General features: G+C 42.4%; 1 protein-coding gene across 3 annotated transcripts in view; it reads left to right on the top strand.

Annotated features, from left to right (window-relative positions):
• Elp1 (elongator acetyltransferase complex subunit 1) overlaps window positions 1-25351 on the top strand; it is a 64616-nt gene that overhangs the window by 7893 nt on the left and 31372 nt on the right. For 2 of the 3 annotated variants that reach the window (XM_045155413.1, XM_045155421.1), the window contains exons 5-15: window positions 912-992; window positions 3928-4013; window positions 8053-8149; window positions 8439-8529; window positions 10186-10309; window positions 13266-13359; window positions 15284-15514; window positions 16336-16506; window positions 19373-19484; window positions 20243-20425; window positions 21927-22033. In XM_045155413.1, coding sequence (XP_045011348.1) covers window positions 912-992; window positions 3928-4013; window positions 8053-8149; window positions 8439-8529; window positions 10186-10309; window positions 13266-13359; window positions 15284-15514; window positions 16336-16506; window positions 19373-19484; window positions 20243-20425; window positions 21927-22033 — 1377 coding nt within the window. The remainder of the gene's footprint in view (window positions 1-911; window positions 993-3927; window positions 4014-8052; window positions 8150-8438; window positions 8530-10185; window positions 10310-13265; window positions 13360-15283; window positions 15515-16335; window positions 16507-19372; window positions 19485-20242; window positions 20426-21926; window positions 22034-25351) is intronic. The other variant, XM_004656988.2, reaches the window with a different exon arrangement.

Genomic DNA, 25351 nt, shown 5'->3' with positions numbered 1-25351 from the left:
AGAGGCTAGAGGTCCTGGTGCCCATATTCTCTCCCTTGCCCCCCTCTTTCTCCTTCAAATAAAAATTAAAAAAAAAAAAAAAAACTTATAATATTTTGTAGACAGACTCCCAAGTATCAAAAATTTTCTTTGAACAGTGATAGCCAGTTGTAATACAGAGTTAATGTGTTTCTTCTGACTTTTAAGTTTTATCTTTATATGTTATCATAAAAAGTTCTGTGGAATTTGCTCTTTGCAAGTGAAAAACTAGTTTTAAGACCTAAAGAATCTGCTGAGCTCACAGTTGCAGTGATAAATGTTAGTAATGTTCACCTTTGCACGTCTGTCTCTTGCAGTCTTGGTTTTACCTGAGGTTCTTCATCTAGATGAGTTGACAAAAAAAGGGGTGGGGCATCATTGCTGAAGGATATGTTGAAGAAATGTCTTGGGAACCAGGGACATTTACTTTAATAGATGCGGGCTTTTTTTTTTTTTTTTTTTTAAGAGAATGAATTATGGTGCCAGGGCCTCAGCCTCTGAAATCAAACTCAGAATGCTTCTGCCACCTAGTGGGCATGTGCATCCTTGCACTTGCTTTATCTTTGTGCACCTGGCTGATGTGGGATTTGGAGAGTTGAACATGTGTCCGTAGGCTTTGCAGGCAAGTGCCTTAACCAGTAAGCCATCTCTCCAGCCCTCTATGGACTTCTGTGCTCCGCTTCACACACATCCAGAGCTGAGAGCAAGCATTAGATGACTCTTCTAGGAAGAGCTTGTTCAAAGCTGTTTGTAGTTGTGCATTTAATCTGCCCTATTCTGGCTATAACTCGTTTTTGCTCTGGTTCTGCAGCTTGGGGATGGTGCCATAAATGCAATGGAGTGGCACATTTATAACCTTAAACCAAAATTAATTCTGATTTGTTCCTTCTAAGGTCGGCAGACCCTCATTATGATGACAAGAGATTTTGAGCCAATCATGGAGCAGCAGATCCACCAGGGTGATTTTGGTGAAAGTGAGTATGACTGTGATATGTTTTATGACCTAAAATTCCTCCTCAGTTTTGGTCCTTTTTCTCTATAGCAACACTTGTAATAAGCCTAAAGAACTATAAAGCTTAAATCCTCACTTATTAAGTGATTAGTGGCCAATGGTCCTGAGTGTATTCCATTTCTAAAAGGCATATACCTCTTGTGTCTCTACTGGTCTGAGAGTTGGCTTTGTTAGTGTTCTTGGGAATAGAAGCTGTTGCTTATAATCCCTGGATTGTTGTTGCCCAAACCTTAGGAAAGGCTTAGGCCAGGGTTACAGTGAAAGAGATAGTTGAAACTTAAGTGAGAAGAATACTTGTGGTCTACAGTTATGTAGAGAAGAAAACGAGAGGTGGGCTGAATGTGGTGGTGCACACCTTTAATCCCAATACATGGGAGGCTGAAGTAGGAGGATTGCTGTGAGTTTGAGGCCAGCCTGAGACTACATAGTGAATTCCAGGTCAGTCTGGGCTAGAGTGAGACCCTACCTCGAAAAACAAAAATATCAATAACAAAAAATTAGAGGTGGTCTTGAAAGTTCTATATTGTTCTGGCAACTGGATCCAAATCTGCATTTTCATGAGACTGTCAGATTATTTTGCTGAGATTTAGCCAAGGTTATTTGGCCATTGAGGCTGAGAGAGTATTGATGGGAAAGGGGAGATGCTTATTGAGCCCAAGAAGCTCCGATCACTGGAAGTCCCTGGTCTTGGTAGAGAATGTATTTCAAATTTCTTGTTCCACCATCTCTGAGAATTATTTAGAAAACTGATTTAGTCCCTCTACTATATTCATAGTACCTTTTGAGTAGGCATTCTGAAACCACCACTGGTAGTGTGGGTAACTGTAGAATGGTAAAGTAGTTGGCTTTTTTTGTAAGGAGTACTGTGAGTTCAGTGATGATTAGATAGAGGATTTTAGGGTGCATAAGTGAGAGGGGAGTCAGTGGTGAGTAAGGGTCTTAAAGTTAGTCTCCATTAACTTGTGCTGAACAGATGAAGGCTGAAGGTGGAGAATAGGCCACACTAGTGAATTTGTTCATTCCAAGGGAGGAGTGCTCATTCCTTGAGACATCTAGCTTCTTAGGAAACTGGCAGTAGTGCAAATGCTGGGGTGCTCGGACACGATGACTAAATGAGGTGGCGTTTGGCTCCGTTTGTATGCTGTTCTTTGTTTTGTTTTTAATACTAGAAAAGTTGTTCTTGACATGTGTTTTTGTTGTGTGTATAGAGCTGTGGGACCACAGGCAGGGCGATGAAGTAGTAGGCTGCTACAGGGGGGTGTGGGGCTAGAAAAGGTAGTGGATTCAGGGAGAACTTGATTCTCAGTGAGTATGTTACTTGAAAAGAATATGTGAACAGTGTTTTCTTCTTGACATAATTTGAGAAACATTGTTTAAAAATTGAAACAAGCTGGGTGTGGTGTCACATACCTTTAATCCCAGCACTTGGGAGGCAGAGGTAGGAGGATCACAGTGAGTTCAAGGCCACCCTGAGACTACATAGTGAATTCCAGGTCATCCTGGGCTAAAGAGGAAACCTATCTCAAAAAACAAAGAAACAAAACAAATTGAAACAAATAAAACAAATAGAGGCTGGAGAGGTGCTTAGTGGTTAAGGTGCTTGCCTGCAAAGCTTATGGACCCAGATTTGATTCCCCAGTACCCATGTAAGCCAGATGCACAGGGTGGCACATGCATCTGGAGTTCTTTTGCAGTGGCTGGAGGCCCTGGCATGCCCATCCTTTCTATCGTCCTCTTCCTCTCTCTTAAATAAGAGGCATCTATTAAATAAAATTGAAACAAATAGGCTTTGGGTATGTGCAGAAGAACAGCACTTTGGGAAGTTCAGGTGATAGAGATAAGGATGCCTGTGACTGAGAGAAGGAAGGTGGGCAATTGCTGACTACTTTGCAGCCAGCAGTGCACTCTGTTTTGGATATGCTTCGTGGCCTGTGGAGTACACTGATAAGAGGTCTGGTACATAGACTGGAAGTTGTTCTTGTGTAACGCATCTCTCCAATCTGTGGGAGCAGATGAACTTGCTCAGGTAGCAAATTCAGTGCAACAAGAGTCCAGGATACAGGATAGAACTCTGGGGCATCCAGATTGAAGGACAGTCATAGAGTTACCTGCACAGGCATCTGTTTAGGTGGGCACATTGCCCTCAGGCTGGTTTTTCTTTTCAAATAACTCAATCCAGTAAGCCAAGGGAAGGAGGGAGTCTGAGTTAGGGTCTTACTCTGATTTATCAAGGCACAGGTAGGCTGCATTTTGCTGGCCCTGCTGGAACTCCATCATTACTTACTGATTCCACTGGGAGAGTTCTCTTATTCCACTTCTTGGCCCTTTATTTCTTGGGGAGTATAGCAGACAGCTTTAGGTTCACTGAGATGAACTTCCAGAACAGGCACAGTTATGGAGGAAGGAATATTTATTGAAGCCTACAGATCCAGGGAAAGTTCCATAAATGGCAGAAGAAGCTGGCTTGCCTTCATAGGACCAAGCAGAGAGAGAGAAGTACAAGCCAAAAGGTCAAAAGCCATAGCACACTTCAGGAACTCCAGCTAGGCACAGGTTGCATATGTTTAGATTGAAACCTGAAACGCACCACCACACCTTAAGATCCACCCAGTGACACTGCCTCCAGCCAGGTGTCTAGGGATGCAAACTACAGACAAATAAACAAATGAATGTATTGGGGCCATCTATTTAAACCACCACAGGGAGCTTGCAGAGAGAGAAGCTCAAGGGTGTGCCCAGGATAAGTAAGCACTTCCCAACAGTTTATTGAGAGGTCTTAGAGAACCCAAGTAGTTGTAGATAACTAACTTTATGAAGAATACCATGAAACTGTTTTTATTTGATTTCATCTGGCTTATTGCCTGCCTTACATGTTCTCACAATAAATTGTTCTTTAGGCAAGTTCATCACCATTGGATGGGGCAAGAAGGAGACACAGTTCCATGGCTCGGAAGGCAGGCAAGCAGCCTTTCAGGTGCACATGGTAAGATTGCTTTGATAGATAATAAACCTTGATTGGAACAGATGGAAGTTTTGCTGCCTACTGGAACTCTGGGAAACCACAGTTTGGGAACGGAATGGAAACATTTTGGCTTTAATAGTAGTGTAGTAGTTCAGAACCATTGGCAAATGAGTCACCCTAGAAAGATTCTGGCTTTCATTGCCAAGTTGCTTGTTTTCAGTGTAGAGAAAAATTATAACCAGTATTCATTGCCTGGGTAGGATAAGACAGACAGAGTGGAAATACCCTTTGTAGCCCTTCTTGCATCCTTCCCCTTCCTTTCCAGAGAGCCGCTGTGCTATACTCACTGTTGATCATTCTCATGTATGTTCTCAGACTTTTCCCCGAGAACCATCTTTTAAAAGATACCTTTATTCTTCATATTTCTTTGTGGATGAAACTTTGTTTTCTTTCGTTCTTGATTAGGAAATTTTGAAGACCCTATAGTGATGTCTTGATGAGCTAGCTAAGACAGGGCTTTCAGTCTTGTGTAGAGCTCCTGAAGTCAGAGGAGTATGAACATAAGCATTCTTGGGGGCATCTGGGGAAGGAGCACCAGTACCAGCTATCATATTGTCTTTTTTTTTTTTTTCTACCCGAGACAGGGTCTCACTGTGGTCCAGGCTGACCTGGAATTCACTATGTTGTCTCAGGGCGGCCTCAAACCCATGGCGATCCTCCTACCTTTGCCTCCTCAGTGCTGGGATTAAAGGCATGCGCCACCATGCCCAGCTCTTAAATCTTTTTTTAAAGGGTATTTATTTGTAAGCAGAGAGACTATATGGGCACACCAGGGCATCCTGCCACTGCAAACGAACTCCAGACACATGTACCACTTTGCGCATCTGGCTGTAAGTGGGTACTGGGGAATCAAACCTAGGTCATTAGACTTTGCAGGCAAGCGCCTTAACTGCTGAGCCATCTTTCTAGCCCCAGTTTAAATCTTCTAAATTTTTATATTGTAGTATAGTTTATATAAAATGTAGGGTTTTGTGTAAATTAATTTGGGACTAGGGAAATGACTCAGAAAGGTAGAGAGCACTTGCTGCACAAATGTGAGGGTCCGATATGGCCTGAGTTTAGGCCTCAGCACCCATGTAAAAAGCTGGCTATGGCCATGTATGTCTGTAACCACAGTCTTGTCAGGTGAAAGCAGGAAAACAGTTGAGGATCGCAGGTCAATCTGAAAAACCTGCAGCTCCATCTCAGGGAAACAACACCTGATTTTCTGCACTGTTCTGTACATGTATGTGCACAGGACACATGCATCTGTGTACGCCACATGTGTATGCCAAAATAGATAAGTAATAGTGATTAAAAACATTACCTGTGAAGGCTGGAGAGATGGGTCAGCAGTTAAGGCACTTGTCTGCATAGCCTGAGGACCCGAGTTCTATTCTCCAGTACCCACATAAAGCCAGATGCACCCTGTGACACATGCAGGCCCTGGCATGCCCATTTTCTGTCTCTCTTTCTCTCTCTCAAATAAAAAAAAAAAATACTTAATAAAATATTACCATTGAGTAAAACAGTTGCCCTAAGATGTATCATGTTTATGCACTGGCATACTGCTAGTCACCTCCAAAGGAAGCATATATCTCTGATAGAGGAATATAGATAACATTGTGTGATGTTTAGTAACCATATGACTTTGTGGCAAGTTTACCAGCATTGCTCGTTGTTGACTTTCCTGTCTGTTATGTGGGCATAATGATGTCTCCCTAATATTGCATGCGTAAACACTGCTGCAAAGGGAAACCGAGTAGGATAAGGAATACCAGTGGCAGCAGGTGGGGAGGTCAGGATGGTCACATTAAAGGTGCTGTTTTTATGGACCTGAAGGAAATGAGCTGAATGGTATCCAGGAAGGGCACCAGCCAGTATTCAAGATCCTAGGGTCTTTCTTGTTTTTGTATTTTATTTTATTAATTTGAGAGCGACAGACAGAGAAAGAGGCAGATAGAGAATGGGTGTGCCAGGACCTCCAGTCACTGCAAATGAACTCCAGACGCGTATGCCCCCTTGTGCATGTGGCTAACGTGGGACCTGGGGAATTGAGCCTCAAACCGGGGTCCTTAGGCTTAACAGGCAAGTGCTTAACCACTAAGCCATCTCCAGCCCTCTTTCTTGAATACAACTGTAGTTCCCTGCTCATTGATGGGACAAAGCACCCAACCAAAAATAGCTAATGGGAGGAAAGATTTATTAGAGACAGAGGGGGAAAGAAAGTAAAAATGGGCATGCCAGGGCATCTAGCCACTACAAATAAATTCTAGAAGCAATGTGCCACCATGTGCATCTGGCTTACATGTGACCTGGAGAATCAAACTTGGGTCCTTAGGCTTCTTAGGCAAGCACCTTAATGGCTAATCCATCTCTCCAGCCCAAGGGAGGAAAGATCTTATTCTGGTCTATAGTCTCTTGGGGAAGATTTTAATGGTGGCAAGGGAAAATGTGGTATGACCAGAAGCTGGATATCACCTCTGCTAGAGCATGGGGCAAACAGCAGGAGAGTAAGCTGAGCTCTGGCAAGGGAGAGCTGGCTGTACCACCTCAAAGCCTGTCCCAAACAACTCATACCCTGCAAGGCTCCACCTCCCCCTCCCTAATTGCCATCAGCTGGGGAGCAAGCATTCCGCATACATGAGTTTATGGAGGACACCTGATTCAATCCACCACAAACACCAATGTGGCAATATGTTCTTGAGGAAGGGGACAATGGAAAGCTATGAATCTGGGCAGTGTTAAAGGTGGGTATATCCTTGAATAAGAGGGTGATATGCTTGTAGCTCAGTGTTGCTGCTTTGCTTTTACTCCAGTTGCATAGGGAACCATTGGAGGGTTTTATCAGTGACAGGTTCTGATTTATTTTCATTCTCTCTCTGTGCTCATGGTGTTCATTGGATTGAGGGGAATGAATATGAGATGCTCTTTTCAGGGATCCTTGTGTCAGCTAGGGAGAGAACAGACAAGTAGTAGCAACTGGCTTGACTCTGGAAACATTGTGAAAAAAGTTTGTAGGATTTATTAATAGAGATCAGATGGAGCGAGGGAGGAATTGAAGGTTGTGCCGAGGTCTGGGCCTGAATAATTGGGAGCATTATTATGTATAGAAATTTTCATGAGCTTCTCTTCTAGGAGACATGAATTGCTAATATCCTGCTTTCTATTTGCATGTTTCTGTCCATCATTTATAGATAGATTCCTTATAACTCATATCAGCCCATAACTCTTCACTAGAGGAAGTTTGCGTTCTGTGCTATGGGACAGTTTCTGGTGCAGAGACTAGAACTAACAGTGATTGCAAATGGAGCAGCCCATTGCTCAGGAAGTCATTTGTCTCTCCTCATAGACTTGTGGACTTGGCCTTGTCTTTGAGGCCCTGGGTGGAGACCTTGCTTCCTCCTGAAGTGCAAGATGGCAGAATGTGTTCACCCCACTGGCTCTTCCCCTACCATCTGTGCCTCATCTTTAACTCTGGTCCATTGTGAAGTTTTTACGATTGGCATAGAGCATTTATTTTCTTGCTGTATTTCCTGATAGGTTCCTTAGCTAGTTATAGTTAATGCTTGCTTAGATTTGTAGCACTTAACTGTCCAAAGGATTTATTAATTTTGGAGTTTTGTTTGTTTTAATATTTTATTTATTTATTTCCATGGGGGTGGGGAGAGAGCAAGCGAGGTAGAGCGCGAGTGAGCAAGCACACCAGGGCTTCTAGTTGCTGCACATGAACTCCAGGTGCATGCACTACTTAGTGCATCTGGCTTTATGTAGGTACTGGGGAATTGAACTTGGGTTCTTAGGCTTTGTAGGCAAGCATGATAACCATTGATCCAGCTCTTAAGTTTGTTTTTAAGTTGTTTGTTCTTGGTGGTTTCTGGGTGTACAAGTATTCTTTAAGGATTCCTGAGGACTTGTGAAGCTGATTGGCTAGGTAGCTTCAACCTCCTAGGCAAGGTGCATACTTTTTGATTTGGGATCCTTTAAGATTCCTCGGTAATATTGGTGTTTGTCTTCTTAGCCTGAAGCTGCTTTGCCCTGGGATGACCATAAGCCACGAATTAGCTGGCGTGGAGATGGACAGTTTTTTGCTGTGAGTGTTGTTTGCCCAGAAACAGGTATGGAAATTAATTTAAGACTTTCTTTAGCCTCACTTGAGGCAATTTTTGAGTAGAATATTAATTATACTGATGAAGAGGTGGCAGTGATGTGTTATCACTTTAGCTAAGAATTGGGGGTTAAGAAGGGACAGAAAAAAAGAATTAGAAGAATCCCTTGAGGCCAACTGGTCCAATGTCACCTAGTAGATATAACATAATGAGCAAAGTGTTAAAAAGGTTATACTTGACATTTGTCATAATGCCTTAATTGCCTTTGTTTATTTGACACCCCCTTCTGTTCATTCAGGGGCTCGGAAGATCAGAGTGTGGAACCGAGAGTTTGCATTGCAGTCAACCAGTGAGCCTGTGGCGGGGCTGGGGCCCTCCCTGGCTTGGAAGTGAGTAGAAGGAACATGGGTACTTCCTGCTCAGAGCAGTTCTTGAGACCAGAACATGAAGAGTGGTGGCATTCATTGAAGAAAAGATGCTTTATAGCACAGAACGATATGTTTTCATGTGGCTGTGGGCTTAAGACTGTTTTCTTTCTCTTTCCTCTCTTCCTTCTCTTCACCCTTCCTTCCTCATAAATCTGAATGCAGCTGACTTCCTCACTCCAAGGCCCTATACATTTTACATCTCCAATTCCTAAAAGGTTATGTGTGGTTATAGGAAGGGACAATATGAAGCCTTATTTCTGTTTGTAGAAAATAGAAAGTGATGTTTCTGTTGGAAAAGAAGTCAGAGTGTGCCAGGCTGTGTAGGGCTAATAGAGCTTTTGTAAGAACTAGGAAAAGAGCTTTCCTCTTTTGTGCGCATTCTAACAGCAAATCTGGCTGAGAAACCAGCTAGATTTGAACATCTTGTCATTCATCTCCTTGCTTGGCCCAGTATGCCTATCCTGTTGACTGTATATAGATTATGGGCTGAGGAAATGCTGCCGTCTGCCTTAGTAGCATCTGCTACGTGCTGGGTTTCAAAGATCTTTTTTCCACCAGTATTTAGGTGATATTTACACTGTTTTTTGTTTTTTTGAGGTAGGGTCTCACTCTAGCACAGGTTGACCTGGTGTTCACTATGTAGTCTCAGGGTGGCCTCAAACTCAGCAATCCTCTTACCTCTAACTCCCCAGTGCTGGGATTAAAGGCGCTCGCCACTACACCTGACCACCTTACCATTTTGAATTAACAATCTCCACACAAATATGATAAGGAACCCGAGATGTTTATGGTAGGTAGAGAAATCATTAAAAATCCCTGCCTAGGTTTGGAAAGGCACTGTTTCCTAGGAATGTGCTTCTGCACAATGGGATGACTCACTTGCCAAGAGACAAAGGATACATGATACTGAAAACTTGCTTGGTCCCAGGACCACAAATAATTCTTCCTTGGAAAAAGATATTAATTAAAAAATTTTATTTTGGTAATTTTTTTATGAGAGAGAGAGGAAGGGAGGGAGGGAGGGAGAGAATTGGCACACTAGGGCCTCCAGATGCATGTGCCACCTTATTAGCATCACCTTGTGCATCTGGCTCACATGGGACTGGGAGAGTCAAACATGGGTCCTTAGGCTTCAAAGGCAAGGGATTTAACTACTAAGCCATCTCCAGCCTAAAAAAAAAAAATGCTGGGTGTGGTGGCGCATACCTATAATCCCAGGCTGAGGTAGGATGGCCATGAGTTTGAAGCCAGCCTGACACTGCATAGTCAATTCCAGGGCAGGCTGGGCTACAGTGAGGCCCTATGTTGAAAACCCAAAAGTAAATGAATAAAATATGTTAAATTACTTATTTGCAGTCAGGGAGAGAGACAGGCAGGCAGAGAGAGTGCACACCAGGGTCTCTTGCCAGTGCAAACACACATCAGGCGCATGCCCACTTTGTGCATCTGGTTTTACATGGGTACCATCAGGCTTTGCAGGCAAGTGCCTATAACTTCCGAACCATCTTTCTGGCTCCCACCTTGTTTTTGCTGGAAAAAGAAAATCTTTCTAAATCCCCTTTTGTTCTTAAGCCTGTGGGTTGAACTTTGATATCCTGACCCTGGCTTTCCTTTAAGACCCTCAGGCAGTTTGATTGCCTCCACCCAAGATAAACCCAACCAGCAGGATGTTGTGTTTTTTGAGAAAAATGGACTGCTTCATGGACACTTTACACTTCCTTTCCTCAAAGATGAGGTGAAGGTAAGTGCCTGAATTGTTTGCCATTGCATGTAGAGGATTTTCCTGAGCTGTAGAGAAAGCTTATGTTAAAGTGGGTTGTAAATAGAACTGCTAGAGTAGATAGCAATAAAACTGGTAGCTTCTAAATTTTTTGTTGTCTCTAAACAAGAGAAAAAAATATTTGTCTAAGGAAATTTTTGCAAAAGAAAATGTATCATTTCTTCTCTGTCCAAGATAAAGCAGAGAAGAGAAATCAAAATAGTTTTTATTATTTATCTTGATCACTTACCATAACTTTGCCAGTGATCAAAATACTTTACGTGTGGCTGGAGAGCTGGCTTAGGGGTAAAGAGCTTGCCACTTGAGCATGAGACCTGGGTTTGGATCCCCTAAGCCTTTGAAAAAGCTGGTTGTAGTGGCTTGTGCCTATAATCCCTGCATTGCCAAGAGACAGAGGCAGGAAAATCTCTTACTCAAGTTGGCTAGCAGGTCTAGCAGAATGGTTGAGCTACAGTTTCATTGAGAAATCTTGTCTTAAAAAAGAAGCGAGGGGCATGGGCATAGTGGTGCACGCCTTTAATCCCAGCACTTGGGAGGCAGAAATAGAAGGATCGCCATGACTTTGAGGCCACCTTGAGACTACATAGTGAATTCCAGGTCAGCCTGAGCTAGAATGAGACCCTACCTTGAACAACAACAACAAAAAATTGAGGAAGACACACCCAATGTCTACCACTGGCCTGCACACATATACTTGCACACAAGCACTCACATATGCAAACATGCATGTACAAATACATACCCACACACACATACACACATACATACCAAAAAATGAGATACTTTTATAATACTTCAATGTTGAATAATTTGCGTGCCATTTAAATCCTGCTAGAGTAGAAATGTAAATAGTAGTTGTGAGTTCTGTAATTAAAAATGTTTGTTTGTTTATTTTGGGGAGGGGTTCCGAGATAGGGTGATTTCACTCTGGCCCAGGTTGTCCTATGTAATTCACTATGTAATCTTAGGGTGGCCTCGAATTCATGGTGATCCTCCTACCTCTGCCTTCCGAGTGATGGAATCCAAAGGTGTTTGCCACCAAGCCTGGAAAAATGGGGCTCTCTCTTTTTTTTTTTTCCTTTTTTTCCCAGATAGGGTCTCACTTTAGCACACGCTGACCTGGAATTCATTATGTAGTCTCAGGATGGCCTCGAACTCATGGCAATCCTCCTACCTCTGCCTCCTGGGTGCTGGGATTAAAGGCACGCACCACCATGCCCAGCTTATTTATTTACTTATTTGATACACTGGACATGTCCTCTGTCCACTGCACACGGACTCCAGATGCTGCATGCGTCACTTTGTGCAACTGGCCTTATGTGCACATTGGGGAATCGAACCTTGGCCCTTTGGCTTTGCAGCCACACACCTTAACTGCTAACTGATCTCTCTAGCCCCTCTGTAATTTTTGTTTTGTTTTCAAGGTAGGGTCTCACTGTAGTTCAGGCTGACCTGGAATTCACTATGTAGTCTCAGGGTGTCCTTGAACTCAAGGTGATCCTCCCATCTCTGCTTCCTGAGTGCTGGGATTAAAGGCATGCGCCACCATGCCTTGGTTTTTCTTTTTTATTTTCTTTAATTTTTTATAAATTTCATTTTTATTTATTTGAGAGAGAAAGAGAGCATGGGCACACCAGGGCCTCTAGCCACTGCAAATTAACTCCAGATACATGTGCCAGCTTGTGCATCTGGCTTTACATGGGTACTGGGGAATAGAACTCAGGTCCTTAGGCTTTGTAGGCAAGTGCCTTAATATCTGAGCATGTCTCCAGTCCCAATTTTTTTTTAATTCTGTAAAATTTTAATAGTTAAGACAATTTTTCTTTGTATAATCATATTTCTATCTGTACCATACCCTAATAGTAATTAATTTCATGATTATCTCTTTGGCTAAACATATCTACATTTAGTTTAGTTTCTTCAGTCTTTTTTTTTTTATTTTTTTATTTTTGGTTTATTTTTATTTATTTATTTGAGAGTGACAGACAGAGAACGAGGCAGAGAGAGAGAATGGGCGCACCAGGGCCTCCAGCCACTGCAGACGAATTCCAGATGCTTGCGCCCCCTTGTGCATCTGGCTAACGTGGGTCCTAGGGAATCGAGCCTCGAACCAGGGTCCTTAGGCTTCACAGGCAAGCGCTTAACCGCTAAGCCATCTCTCCAGCCCCAGTCTTTGTTTTTTTGAGACAGGTCTCACTCTTAACCTAGGCTGTCCTGAGCTCACTAAATGGCCTTGAAACTCAGGGTAATTCACCTACTTTAGCCTCCTGAGTGTTGGGATGTGAGCCACCATGATTGGCTTTCGTAAGTCACTTTTAATCTTTAAGCATAATGCATATTTTATTTACTGTTAGGGTTTTTTTCATTTATTTTTTATTTTTGTTTTTTTCAAGGTAGGGTTTCACTCTAGCCCAGGCTGACCTGAAATTCACTATGGAGTCTCAGGGTGGCCTCAAACTCACAGTGATCCTCCTATCTCTGCCTCCCGAGTGCTGGGATTAAAGGCATGTGCCACCCCGCCCAGCTATTTTACTGTTAGCTTTTAAATTTTACTACTTTATACGTAAGCATAGAAAGAGAAGGAAGGAGGGTGCCAGGGCCTCTTGCCACTCTAAATGAACTTCACTTGCATGTGCCACTTTGTGCATCTGGCTTTACATGGTACTGAGGGTTTGGACCTGGGCTATCAGGCTCTGGATGCAAGCACCTTACCACTGAGTCATCTCTCCAGCCCCCATAATGCATATTTTAAGTCCTTTATGTATAATGCCAAATTTCATACATTTGTTTACTGACTATAGGTTAATAATTTACAGTTTGGGATTAGTGAAATAATTTGGTTGTGAGAGCAGGGGATTCAGCTCTTGTAAAGATGTTGAAGTAAAGCCAGAAGTCAAGGGTGTCTTTTCCTCACTAGGTGAATGACTTGCTGTGGAATGCAGACTCCTCTGTACTTGCTGTTTGGCTAGAAGACCTTCAGGAGGAGGACAGTTCCACTCTGAAAAGCTATGGTATGTCAGATGGATATCTTGGCTCATGCTTCAGAAAATTAGTTAAAAGGGTGTAGGATTTCCTTCATTCTTTATAATTTGTCCTTTCGTGAACTAAAGCTAAAAATTAAAAGAAGCATAAAAATCAAAACTTTCAGGTGATTTAATGTACAGCCACAGTTGAAAAATACTGATTAACCATTGCATAAAGGGGTGTCACTGATAGGCTCAACGTAACAATATTAAACAGGACTAGCCAAAGTTTGTCCTCAGGGAATGTGAATCTGTGGTCTAATTTAATCCGGTCTTGGCTACATAGAGGAATTGTAATAGCATTGTTATATTTGCTCTCATCACTAAGTTGAAAATTAGGGGCTAGGGAGATGGCTTAGTGGTTAAGGTGCTTATCTGCAAAGCCTAAGGACCCAGGTTCAACTCCCCACAACCCACATAAGCCAAATGCATCAGGTGGTGCTTGTGCACAAGGTGGCCTTTGTCTGGAATTTGTGTGCAGTGGCTAAGACCCTGGGGCACAATTTCTGTCTCTCACTCTCTAGATCTTTCACTCTAATAAATAAGAAATAAAAATTAGCAGGCAATTCAGAAAATAGGTTCTCTTATGAAACTAAGATACTACTTTATGTATCTTTTTATAAAGGATAGTTTGGGCATAATCAGATCTTAATAGTAGAAGGATGATAGAATGCATATTACTCTTTGGACAACTGAATCATAGTTAATACCAGATAGCCTGCTACATTAATTTTATGCAGTGTACTTATAGAAATATAAGCATCTTAAACCAAATTAAGCATTTTGGTGCTAGTCTGGATTTCAGCTTGAGTGTTGTGGTACAGTTATGTACCTACCACATGATGACATTTCTGTCAACAACAGACTACATAATGGAAGTGGTTCCAAATGTTTGTGTCACACTGTAACTGTCTTATTCTGGATAAATATACTTTGTGATGCTTGCAGTGGATGATAACTACTAACGACACCTTTCTCAGAATGTGTCCCTGCTGTGTATTGCCTAACTGTGCTTTGAGTATGGTTGACAAACGATCTTCCCAACTTTTTTTTTTAACAATTTTAAAAATTAGTTTCATTTTTTATTTACTTATTTGAGAGAGATTGTGTGTGTGGCGGGGGGGGGCGATAGAGAATGGGCACAACAGGGCTTCCAGACACTGCAAATGAACTCCAGAAACATGTGCCATCTTGTGCATCTGGTTTTATTTATTTAGTAGAGGGAGGGAATGGGCACACCAGGGCCTCCTGTAACTGCAGACCAACTTCAGATGCATGTGCCACTTTGTGTGTCTGGATTTACTGTGCGTCTGGGCACTAGGGAAACAAACCCAGTACATCAGGCTTTGCAAACAAATGCTTTTAACCAATCAACCATCTCTCCAGCCCCTTGTTTCAACTTTTGATGGAGAAAACTCACTAAAGTACTGTCTTCAGTGTCTGTCTTTCATGGGCACAAAACCAAAAGGTAAAGATAACAATAAGTGTGTACTTTTGACTGTATTGATACTTGACATTTTTCTGTTTTATTTTTATTTTTTTTTAATTTACTTGTTTATTTGACAGAGAAAGAGGAAGGGAAGGAGAGAGAGAGAATGGGCTCCTCAAGACCTCCAGCCACTGCAAATGAACTCCAGATGCTGTGTCCCCTTGTGCATTTGGCTAATGTGGGTCCTGAGGAATTGAACCTGGGTCCTTTGGCTTGGCAGGCAAATGTCTTAACTGCTAAGCCATCCCTCCAGCCTGACATTTTTCTCTTAATGGAAAACTATCTTTTACTAATGTGTACTATTTTATGATGAGGCAAAGGAGGAAGGGTTATTTGAAAAGACAACACTGCCCTTGTCCTTGTCTAGCAAGTGGTGAAATCTGGTCCCCTGGCCTCTGAAATCCTTTTCATTTTCTCTTGCAGTTCAGCTTTGGACCATGGGAAACTATCATTGGTATCTGAAACAATGTCTGCCCTTCAGTTCCAGTGGAAAGAGCCAGATTGTATCTCTGCTGTGGGACCCAGTGATGCCATACCGGCTTCATGTTCTCTGTCAGGGCTGGCATTACTTGTGCTATGACTGGGACTGGACCACTGACCGAAGCTCAGGAGATAATTGCAGTGACTTGGCAAACGTGGCTGTTATTGATGGAAGTAAGCTGCTGGGAAGTGTGTCCAATAGCCTGCAAGGAGTCCAGGAGTCCTGTGCCAGGGTTGAACCAGAAGAGCAGGACGTGTTTGTTTTGATTGATTGTTTTCACTCATTTGATATTTATGGCTGACTAGGAGTGCCATTGGGTAGAATATACTCGCACGAGGGCTTCCTGAGTGCTGACTTTAAGGTTTTTTTTTTTTTTTTGGTGGGGGTTGCATGTTGTAGACACGTATGTATACAGATGTGACCACTCTCTGCTTGTGTGTGTGGTACCCAGATGAGGACATTGGTTTTCCCTATCATTCTTCTGCCTTATTTTCATAAGATAGGATCTCGTACTGAGCTTAGAGCTCACCATTTTTCAGTTATACTGGCTGACCAGGGAGCCCCAGTGATCCTCCTGTCTCTGACTCACCTTGGTCTGGGGATTTAACTTGGCTCATTAAGCTTACACAACAAATGTTCTTGCCCACTGAGCCATCTCTCCAGCATGACTCTTAAGGGTTTTTATTACCCTAGTCTAGTTTGGTTCAGCTACAGGCCCAGTTTAAACCTAGAATTCTGACCTCTTGGTCTTTTATCCTTAGTCCTTGGTACCTGAAAGTCTCATGTCCAGTTGAGGTCTGGAAGTGACAATAGCCAGATACAGATAGAGCCCATACCAGCCAATAATTTGTTTTAGGGTTATTCATGAGAAACTGAACAAGAATCATTTTGAAGAATTCCTGTATTCTTTCTACCACCATCATAGCTTAGATGCTTGAGTGTCTGCTTGTACACCTTGAGTATCCATACATCTAATCTCCTCTTTATTATACAGACAGGCTGTTGGTGACAGTCTTCCGTCAGACTGTGATCCCACCTCCCATGTGTACCTACCGACTGCTCTTCCCACACCCGGTGAATCAAGTCATGTTCTTTGCACAACCAGAAAAGTGTAATGACCTTGCTGTCCTAGATGCCAGTAACCAGATTTCTGTCTACAAGTGTGGTATGTTGAAAGATCCTTAGCAAGGTGTTCTGAATCCTGTCCCAATGTTTTCATTGTCTTAAGAATGGGCAGAGAACTCAATACCAGTGTTCTTGCTCTGCTAGAATACCTAGAATTTTGGTTTTATTTTTGAGTTCTTTGTCATAAAGTATACTGCCATGAGGCAATGGTAGCCTTGTTTCAAATACCTTTTCAGTTAGAACAAGCCTAGATAGCTATTGAGAGAGAATAATCAAAGTTAATTAATTCATAGTAATGTTCCCTACTTTCACATCAGCTTTTATCTTAAATGAAAAACCTATGTTTTTTTTTTAATAATTTTATTTATTTATTTATTTGAGAGCGACAGACACAGAGAGAATGACAGATAGAGGGAGAGAGAGAGAGAATGGGCGCACCAGGGCTTCCAGCCTCTGCAAATGAACTCCAGACGCGTGCGCCCCCTTGTGCATCTGGCTAACGTGGGACCTGGGGAACCGAGCCTCGAACCGGGGTCCTTAGGCTTCACAGGCAAGCGCTTAACCGCTAAGCCATCTCTCCAGCCCAAACCTATGTTTTATAGGAATTTTATTTGTATTTGTCACCAGTTTCTGTGATTTTAGTTTTGCTTTGTAGGATGCTACTATTGTCCTTGTTAAACTTGTTTTTTTTTTTTTATTTTTTAACATTTATTTATTTATTTTAAATTTAATTTATTAGTTTTCATTTCAGTGAATACAGGCAGTTTGGTACCATTATTTAGGCTCATCTGTGATCTACCCCCTCCCATTAGACCCTCCTTGTTAATGAAAATGGGTCGTGCATTGTGGAGATAGCCCCCAGTTATTAGTATGATAAATGTCTCTGCAAATCATGACCCAACATGTAACTCTGACATTCTTTCCGCCCCCTCTTTCGCAAGATTTCCCTGAGCCATGTTGGGTTCATTTTTGGTCTGCTTCAGTGCTGAGGTGTTGGGGACCTCTGAGGCTTTGGCTCTCTGATTTGGTAGGAGTTGATTTTTCTCTGCGTTGATCTCCTTCCCCTTTGTGCTGGTATCCAGTTCACAGGAAAACATCACCCTTGCTTATTTCACCAGTTGTCCTTAGTTTCAGTTGGGCCCTTTTTGAGGTATGTTGGGGCAGCTCCCTTCTTAGGATCTGCATCTATCTGGAAAAGAGAAGCAGATTCTCCAATGGAGAGTAAGTTAGCACCTGGAAAATTGAGATAACACTTACTTTTTTGATAGACAGTTTGATAGGTGTAGGCCCTCTTATACCCCGTGATTGATGGTAGCTTGATATTGTAGAGTGGGCTTGTGTTTGGGTATGGTTCTGACTTGTTTCCCAGCTCCAGCTAAGGGTCTAGTACCACTGAGTGGATCAGTTAGCCAAATCTAGAGCAATTGATTCCTCACCATGGCTGTGTACCACTATTGCACTTGTGTGGGCATCACATCCGGTTATTTGTTGCTAATTAGGTTAAACAATGTGTTGCTTGGACAGATCTTGGTCATTTCCCCCAGTCGCCTATGTAGCGCCTTCTGGCACTAGACACGCTGACTGTCTGGGGACTGACTCTCTCCTGGCTTCCAGCCATGTCATTCCATTTTATGCGTCAGCTGTGTATGGAGTCTTTAGCAATAGGGTCTTATTACTGGCCTTTGGTGGGTCATCAAGTACTCTGACAGAATTCTGTCATTGTTTTGGGAAACCTTGTAGGTTTCTCTGATCAAAAGCTCATTGTGGATGGTAGGCCCAAGCTGGAAGTGGGGGTTACAGGTCAGTGTCCACTAAGAAATTGAGGAAAAAGATAACTAATATACAAGAGTTAGAGAGGAGAAACTTTTTTTTAAAACTTGTTTTAAAAGCTTTTTTATATTTTATTTATTTATTTGAGGGTGGGGAAGGCAGAGATAGAATGGGCATGCCAGGGCCTCCAGCCACTATCAAGGAACTCCAGGTGCATGTGCCTCCTTGTGCATCTGGCTCACGTGGGTCCTTGGGCATCAAACCAGGTTCCTTAGGCTTAACAGGCAACTGCCTTAACCACTAAGCCATTTACCCAGCCCTTAAAAGCTTTTTAAAAAGTAATTCTAACATGTTCATTATCAAGTCAGTATAATCTGTTGCATGAAACATGCCATGCAGAAAAGCAAAGCAAAAGAGGGAGCAGATCAGGAGAGCACAAGGATAGGAGAAGTGAGGATAGGGAAGATGACTTGTATTTAGGGTCATGAGGGAAGGAAGGTTTCTCTGTGGAGGTGGTGTTCAGGCAGAAACCTAGTGAGAGTCGAAGGGAACTGTACAGTGGGGTACAATGGGGTAAGAGTGTTCCAAGCAGAGTGAACAGCACCCAAGGGTGCTTCTTGTGTTTAGAAAATAGCCAGAAGGCTGTATTGGCTACAGATAGGCAAATGAGGAGAGAAAGATGGGTGGGATCATAGAGAGGATAGGGAATGGCTCCTGTAGGATCTTGAAGGCTTTGACCCTGAGCAAGCTGGGGAACATTAGAAGTTTGAAACAGAGTACAGTGTGACCAAGTTTCTCAGCAATGACATTGGAGATAACGATAGAAGGAGAATGCCTTGTAAGTGTGTTCTGAGGATTCCAGAGGATGTGAGATGGTTGAGGACAGCAAAGGGTGAAGAAGGCAACCTCTGTGCCTGGTCTCGTTGAAGGGTCTGCCTTTATTGGTGAAGATTGTGGTTGACATGGTAGAAAACCAGTTTTAGTTAAGCCTGAACAGAATGTGGTGATTAAGAAAGAGCTTCAGGTGTGGATCTTTTCTACATTGTTTTGTTTGCCTTGTAGAACTTAATAGGATATCCTTGGTATTCAAAGTGTTTATAGCTTATAGTAATAATCTTTGCATTTTTGTTTTATAGGTGATAATTCAAGTGTGGATCCCACAGTGAAACTGGGAGCTGTGGGTGGAAATGGATTCAAAGTTCCCCTTAGAATACCTCATCTGCAGAAGAGATACAAGTATGTTCCTAAGTATGTTGGATCTCTAGGAACAGAATCAGCTGCATTCTGCCCAAAATTCAGCCAGCTATAACTTAAAGCCAATTTAAAATTATTGGAAATTCTAAGCTAAAATAATGTTTTATATTTTTTTATCATTTTCCGAGGTAAGGTCTTGCTCTCCCAGGAATTCACTATGTAGTCCTCAGGGTGGCCTTGAACTCATGGGTTAAGACATTGGGAGTTCAAATACAGTTTTATTTTCTTGAATAAATTGGATGGTGAGCCCAAATCATTGAGAGATTTCATGAAGGATGTGAAGGTTTATTTTGCTTCTTGAATAAAGAATTGACTGTGGGATTGACAGAGAACTGGGAGCATATTGGTTAAAAAAAAAAAAAATAGATGAGAGTGATCCAGTAGAAGGAAGGCACTGGGCCATGTGCAGTGGAAACAGTTCATGGAGAGCTGATTGAATAAGCACAGCATGCTAGTGACCAGTTCCATACGGCTGCTGAGAATTTGCCACTGGATCCAAAAAGCAGAAAGTTGCCTTTATGGATTCCTTTATGTTATATTTTATACTTATATACAATAAATGTGGAAACGTTCTTAAGCCAAATAAACATTTTGAGGGTTTCTGGTATTTGGCATTAGCTCATGTTCTGTTTCTACCAATAATTAGGAATTGACTTCATATAAGGTGGGTCATTCATTAAGGAAAGATTTTTAAAACTTACTGATGTTTAAGCTTTCCTCATGTCTTGGTTATTGTTCGATATTTAAAACAGAATTCCATTTGACAATAGTGAAGATCAAGAAGTAAACCCACTGAAGTTCAGCCTTTTTACCTGGATCGAAGAAGACATTTTCCTGGCCATAAGCCACAGCCAATCTAGCCCACAGTCTGTCATTTATCAATTGACTGTGGCCTCTTGTGAGATCGATGAGGAACAAGGACAACTCAGTGTCAGGTATCATATTTCCCTATCCTCCATGTGTTCAATTAGCAATTCTAGTTATAAATTGTTTTTTATGAGATTGGGTTCTTATTGGCTTCTAGTGAGCAAGGTTCAGAAGCAATAGCTTTCTTGTTAGTCATGTATAGTAAGTCCTGCAAAAACATCAACATTTTTTACATATCCATATGTGCGTGTGTGTGTCTATGACTATACATATGTATGTATGAAAGAAGTTTTATTTATATGTACATGTCTCTCTGTGTGTATACATATAGGAAGTAGTAAAAAGTAGTACAAATAGGTAAGGCAACCAACACATTTTTATTTACTTTTTTTTTTTGAGGCAGGGTCTCACTCTAGCCCAGCTGACCTGGAATTCACTGTGTATTCTCAGGGTGGCCTCACAGTGATCCTCCTAACTCTGCCACCGAGTGCTGGGATTAACCAACAAAGTTTTAAACCTTTTTTTTTTTTTTTTTTTTTTTTTGGTTTTTCAAGGTAAGGATGTAGTCTCAGGGTGGCGATCCTCCTACCTCTGCCTCACAGGATTGAAGGCCCTTGCCACCACTCCTGGCTTATCAATGATCTTAATAGGTAATTACAGCCCTAAGGTGTTTCTGGGTGAGGATCTGAATTCCAGTTTAAGGTATGCAGAGTGCTTGAGCTCTGCCTGGGGCTCCCAGAATGTGCTTGCTTTTGGTGGTTGCTTTTCTCTCTATATGGATCTGTGTTAAGGGCCAGCTTCTTCCACCATTGTGGAGCTTCCCTGCTGTATGCTTCAGATAAATCCCTCCAAGAAACTGTCTGTACTGGAGGTTCGTCCCAGCAGTGTGAAGCTGACTGCAGCATACAGGAGTGATGCTTTCACAGTAGAGATAACTTACTGGCTTCTTAAAAATAGTGGTGGTAATAACTAACTGCTTTGCTTGGGCTTTGACTTGGAATAGTGGTTTTTGTTTTTGGTTTTTTTTGGGGGGGCTTTTCCAGGTAGGGGTCTCACTGTAGTCTAGACTGACCTGGATTTGAATTCACAGTGATCCTGCCTTTGCCTCCTGAGTGCTGGTGTTAAAGGCATGTGCCACCATGTCTGGCTGTGTTAGAATAGTTTACCTCTCCATATATCTACCTCTCTGTGTCTAGGAATCTTTTTTTTTTTTTTTAAATAGGCCTTTTAATTTTTATTTATTTGAGAGAAAGAGGCAGATACTGTCAACACACTTCAGACACATCCACCACCTGGTGCATCTGGCTTTTATGGGTCCTGGGGAATTAAACCTAGGTCCTTAGGCTTTGTAGGCAAGCAAGCATCTTAACTTCTCCTTCTAGCCTAAGAATCTTAACGTTAGGTGTCTGTTTGGTATTATGTGTTTGGTATTATGTATTATATTTAAGCGGGCAGTGTAGCATTTAAGGGTCATTGATTATTCCTTTTTATTTTGTAAAACCACTGCTAGATCTCCACATTGCATTAAGAATAATGTTCTTTATACCTTCCCTTGCTTTTTTTCTTCAGTTCATCTGTGACAGTAGATGGAGTCATCATTAACTCATGTTGTAGCCCCAAGTCCAAATCATTGGCATTACAGCTGGCTGATGGCCAGATACTTAAGTACCTTTGGGGTAAGTAAGTATCATAGTTTTAGGAAAGCATATGTAAGACATGTATAAGTGTTTAATTCTTTGGAACATGTACTTAAAAGTCTCTTAGTGCAGCATTGATTGGTAGGGTTTTCTTGCCCTCCAGTATTATGAGGGTATTAATATTAAGGCCACTTTTTGTCTAGATGACAGCATTGTAGGCACTCTTCTCCTTCTTTGGCTCTCATATTCTTTTTGCCACCTCTTTTGCAATGGTCCCAGAGCTTTGGATGTTGAGAGAGATGTCTCACTTTGTGCTGACCACTCCACTTTGACTTCTCAGCACTATGTTGACTTTTGGGTTACCCCAGGGGTCACTGCCATCTGAAAAGAGAAGCTTCTCTGTCCAAAGGGAAGAGTAGCATTCATATATGGGCATAAACATACATGCTTAGTGGGCGGTTTGGTGGACATAATATATGTATTTAGCCAGACATCAGTAGTCACTACTCCCCTAGGGCTTATGGCCTCCCTGAGCCATAGCCTTGGGTTAGATTTTTAGTTCCAGGTATGTATTCTCTTCTGTGGAGTGGGCTTCCAGTCCAGTCAGAGAGCAGTTGGTTTCACTGTAGCAGACATGCCACTATTACACCAGTTGGCACATTTGGCCTGACTGGCCAGCCATAGGGCTTGCAGTGTTCACTGCTGGCTAACACCATTGGTGATTTCTCTCCCAAAAGACTATGTGCTACGTAACTCTTCCAGCTAGGAGGCTTCCAGCTGAGCTTCAACTTGACTTCTTTGTGACCTGCAGCCCAGACATGCAGAGTCTTCAGCAGTAGGGTCTTACCATCTAGTCCTGGAGGATAACCAAGAGCCTTGACAATGGCCTGTAATGTTCTGGGGGTATTTGGGACCTCCCTAACCATTAATTCACTGGAAGGTATCCCACCCCTTGCACTGAAAATTTTCTAACAACAGTTTATGTCTTCCGGGTGCACCATTATCCACCTCCACAGGACACTTCTACCCAAACTCTCTCCAATTCATTTTTCAATTAGTTGTTTTTTTTTAAATACATTTATTTATTTGAGAGAGAGAGATTGAGAATGGGCATGCCACTGAAAATGCTTTAATCCCTAAGCCATCTCTCCAGCCCCTAATTAGATTTTTTGTTTGTTTGTTTCTTTGTTTGCTTGCTTTTGTTTTTTCAAGGTAGGGTCTCACTCTGGCCCAGACTGATCTGGAATTCACTGTGGAGTCTCAGGGTGGCCTTGAACTCACATCCATCCTCCTGCCTCTACCTCCAGAGTGCTGGGATTGATTACAGGCATGTGCCACCGTGCCTGGCCCCTAATTTTTTTTTTTTAATTAGCATACTAGTTAGTCGCTTTCATTATGGTGTTTTCATGCATACTCTTTTTCTGCTTTTTTAAAAAAATATTTATTTGAGAGAGAAAGAGGCAGAGAGAGAAGAGAGAATGGGTGTGCCAGGGCCTTCAGCTACTGCAAATGAACGTGAGATGCATATGCCCCCTCTTATGCATCTGACTCACATGGATCCTGGAGAATCAAACTGGGATCCTTTGGCTTTGCAGGCAAACGCCTTAACCTCTAAGCCTTCTCTCCAGCCCTCTTTTTTTGGGGGTGTGTGTGGATGTTTGAGGTAGGGTATCCCTCTGGTCCAGGCTGACCTGGAAATAACTATGTAGTCTCAGGGTGGTCTCGAACTCACAGCGATCCTCCTACCTCTGCCTCCCGAGTGCTGGGATTAAAGGCATGCACTACCACACCCAGCTCTCCTTTTATTTTTTTAAGCAAGTTCAATTTAGCAGTGGGGATTTGTCTGCATACACTTTTAAAAATATTTTCATTTATTTATTTGAGAGCGACAAAGAGGCAGGGGTATGAGGTAGGGAGAATGGATGTGCCTGGGTCTCCTGATATATGTGCCACCTCATGCATCCTGGCTTACATAGGTCCTGGGAAATCAAACCTAGGTTCTTTGGCTTTATAGGCAAGTGCCTTAACCACTAAGCCATTTCTCCAGCCTTGTATACCTGTTTTTAAAAATCCTATCTTCCTATTGCTCTCTTTCATCCCTCTGCCCTTGCTTGTCCTCTTCCTCTTCCCAGCTGGCCCCCTTTGGCTTTTATTTCACATGTTTTCTGTTATGTTCTTTATTATTATTTTTAACCCCTTTTCCCTCATGTGCTGGGCTCCTTCCCAGTCAGGTAGTGCCGAAGGAAGGACCAGGCCTGCTGGTTCCTCCCTAGGGGTTGAGGAGGATGATGAGCGTCGGATGACTCAGAAACCTCTCCTGACCACCAGAGAAAAACCACACTGAGTCGGGAGTCTTTTCGATGCAGGAACTCGCAGAAACAACTCACTTTATTACTTTGAGCAGTTGCCTATATCATGTTGGGACAAAGGCAGGGATTTTAGGATGGGGACAGAGGTAAGGGCCAATAGTAAACTAACTATTGAAATGGTAATTACAATTGCCACTTGGAGGTGGCAGGCCAGAAGCCATTAGGCATCTTGCTGAGTCATAGCTGGCCAGAGACAGGTCGCCAAACCTTAGCTAGGCTCAGGGAGTTCCACTAGGCCTCACGCCTGGGCCTTTTAGGGCCCAGCACTTATGCCCTCATTTCCTCCCCTCTTATGGTCTCCTCTGTAGTTTCATGATCTACGCTTGTATCTACCCCCACACATATCTAAAAAAGTATTAGGGGGTTGGAGGGATGGCTTAGCAGTTTAGGTGTTTGTCTGCAAAGCCAAAGGACCCAGGTTCGACTCCCCAGGACCCACGTACGTCAGATACACAAGGATGCACATGGGTCTGGAGTTCATTTTCAGTGGCTGGATGCCTTGGTGCGCCCATTCTCTCCCTCCCTTCCTCCTTCTCTACTCCCCTTCTCTCTGCCAATAAATAAACATATTTAAAGACACATTAGGATCTGCATATGAGAGAAAACATGAGATTTTTGGCTTTCTGGATCAGTGTTACTTCACTTTTATTCTTCGGGTTTGTTCTTATTGTTTTATTGTTGTGATTGTTATATTTTTCCCCTATGTTGGGACTAAACACAGCACCCTATCCATGCAAGGTGAGCACTGCCAGGGAGGGGTATTCTCAGCCCAGTTTACAGGCCCTCTACCCATCCTGAGAACTCATAAGCTGTAGAGTAACACTGGCAGAACTGTTCTACTCCTGGTTTTTTTGCTAACAAGCAAAGTGTCCTAATGCGTGGAAAGTAGTCCAAAGTACAGGTTGAGTGTTTTGTCCAATATTATATTGTTGGATTTTTCTCCCTCTCACAACAAAAAAGCTGACCAGCTATTTGTAAACCAAATCTG

Source organism: Jaculus jaculus, chromosome 1 (genome assembly GCF_020740685.1).
Source record: "Jaculus jaculus isolate mJacJac1 chromosome 1, mJacJac1.mat.Y.cur, whole genome shotgun sequence".
NCBI lineage: Eukaryota > Metazoa > Chordata > Mammalia > Rodentia > Dipodidae > Jaculus > Jaculus jaculus.
The sequence above is the reverse complement of the archived record's forward strand: the minus strand, read 5'-3'. Positions and strand labels throughout refer to the sequence as shown.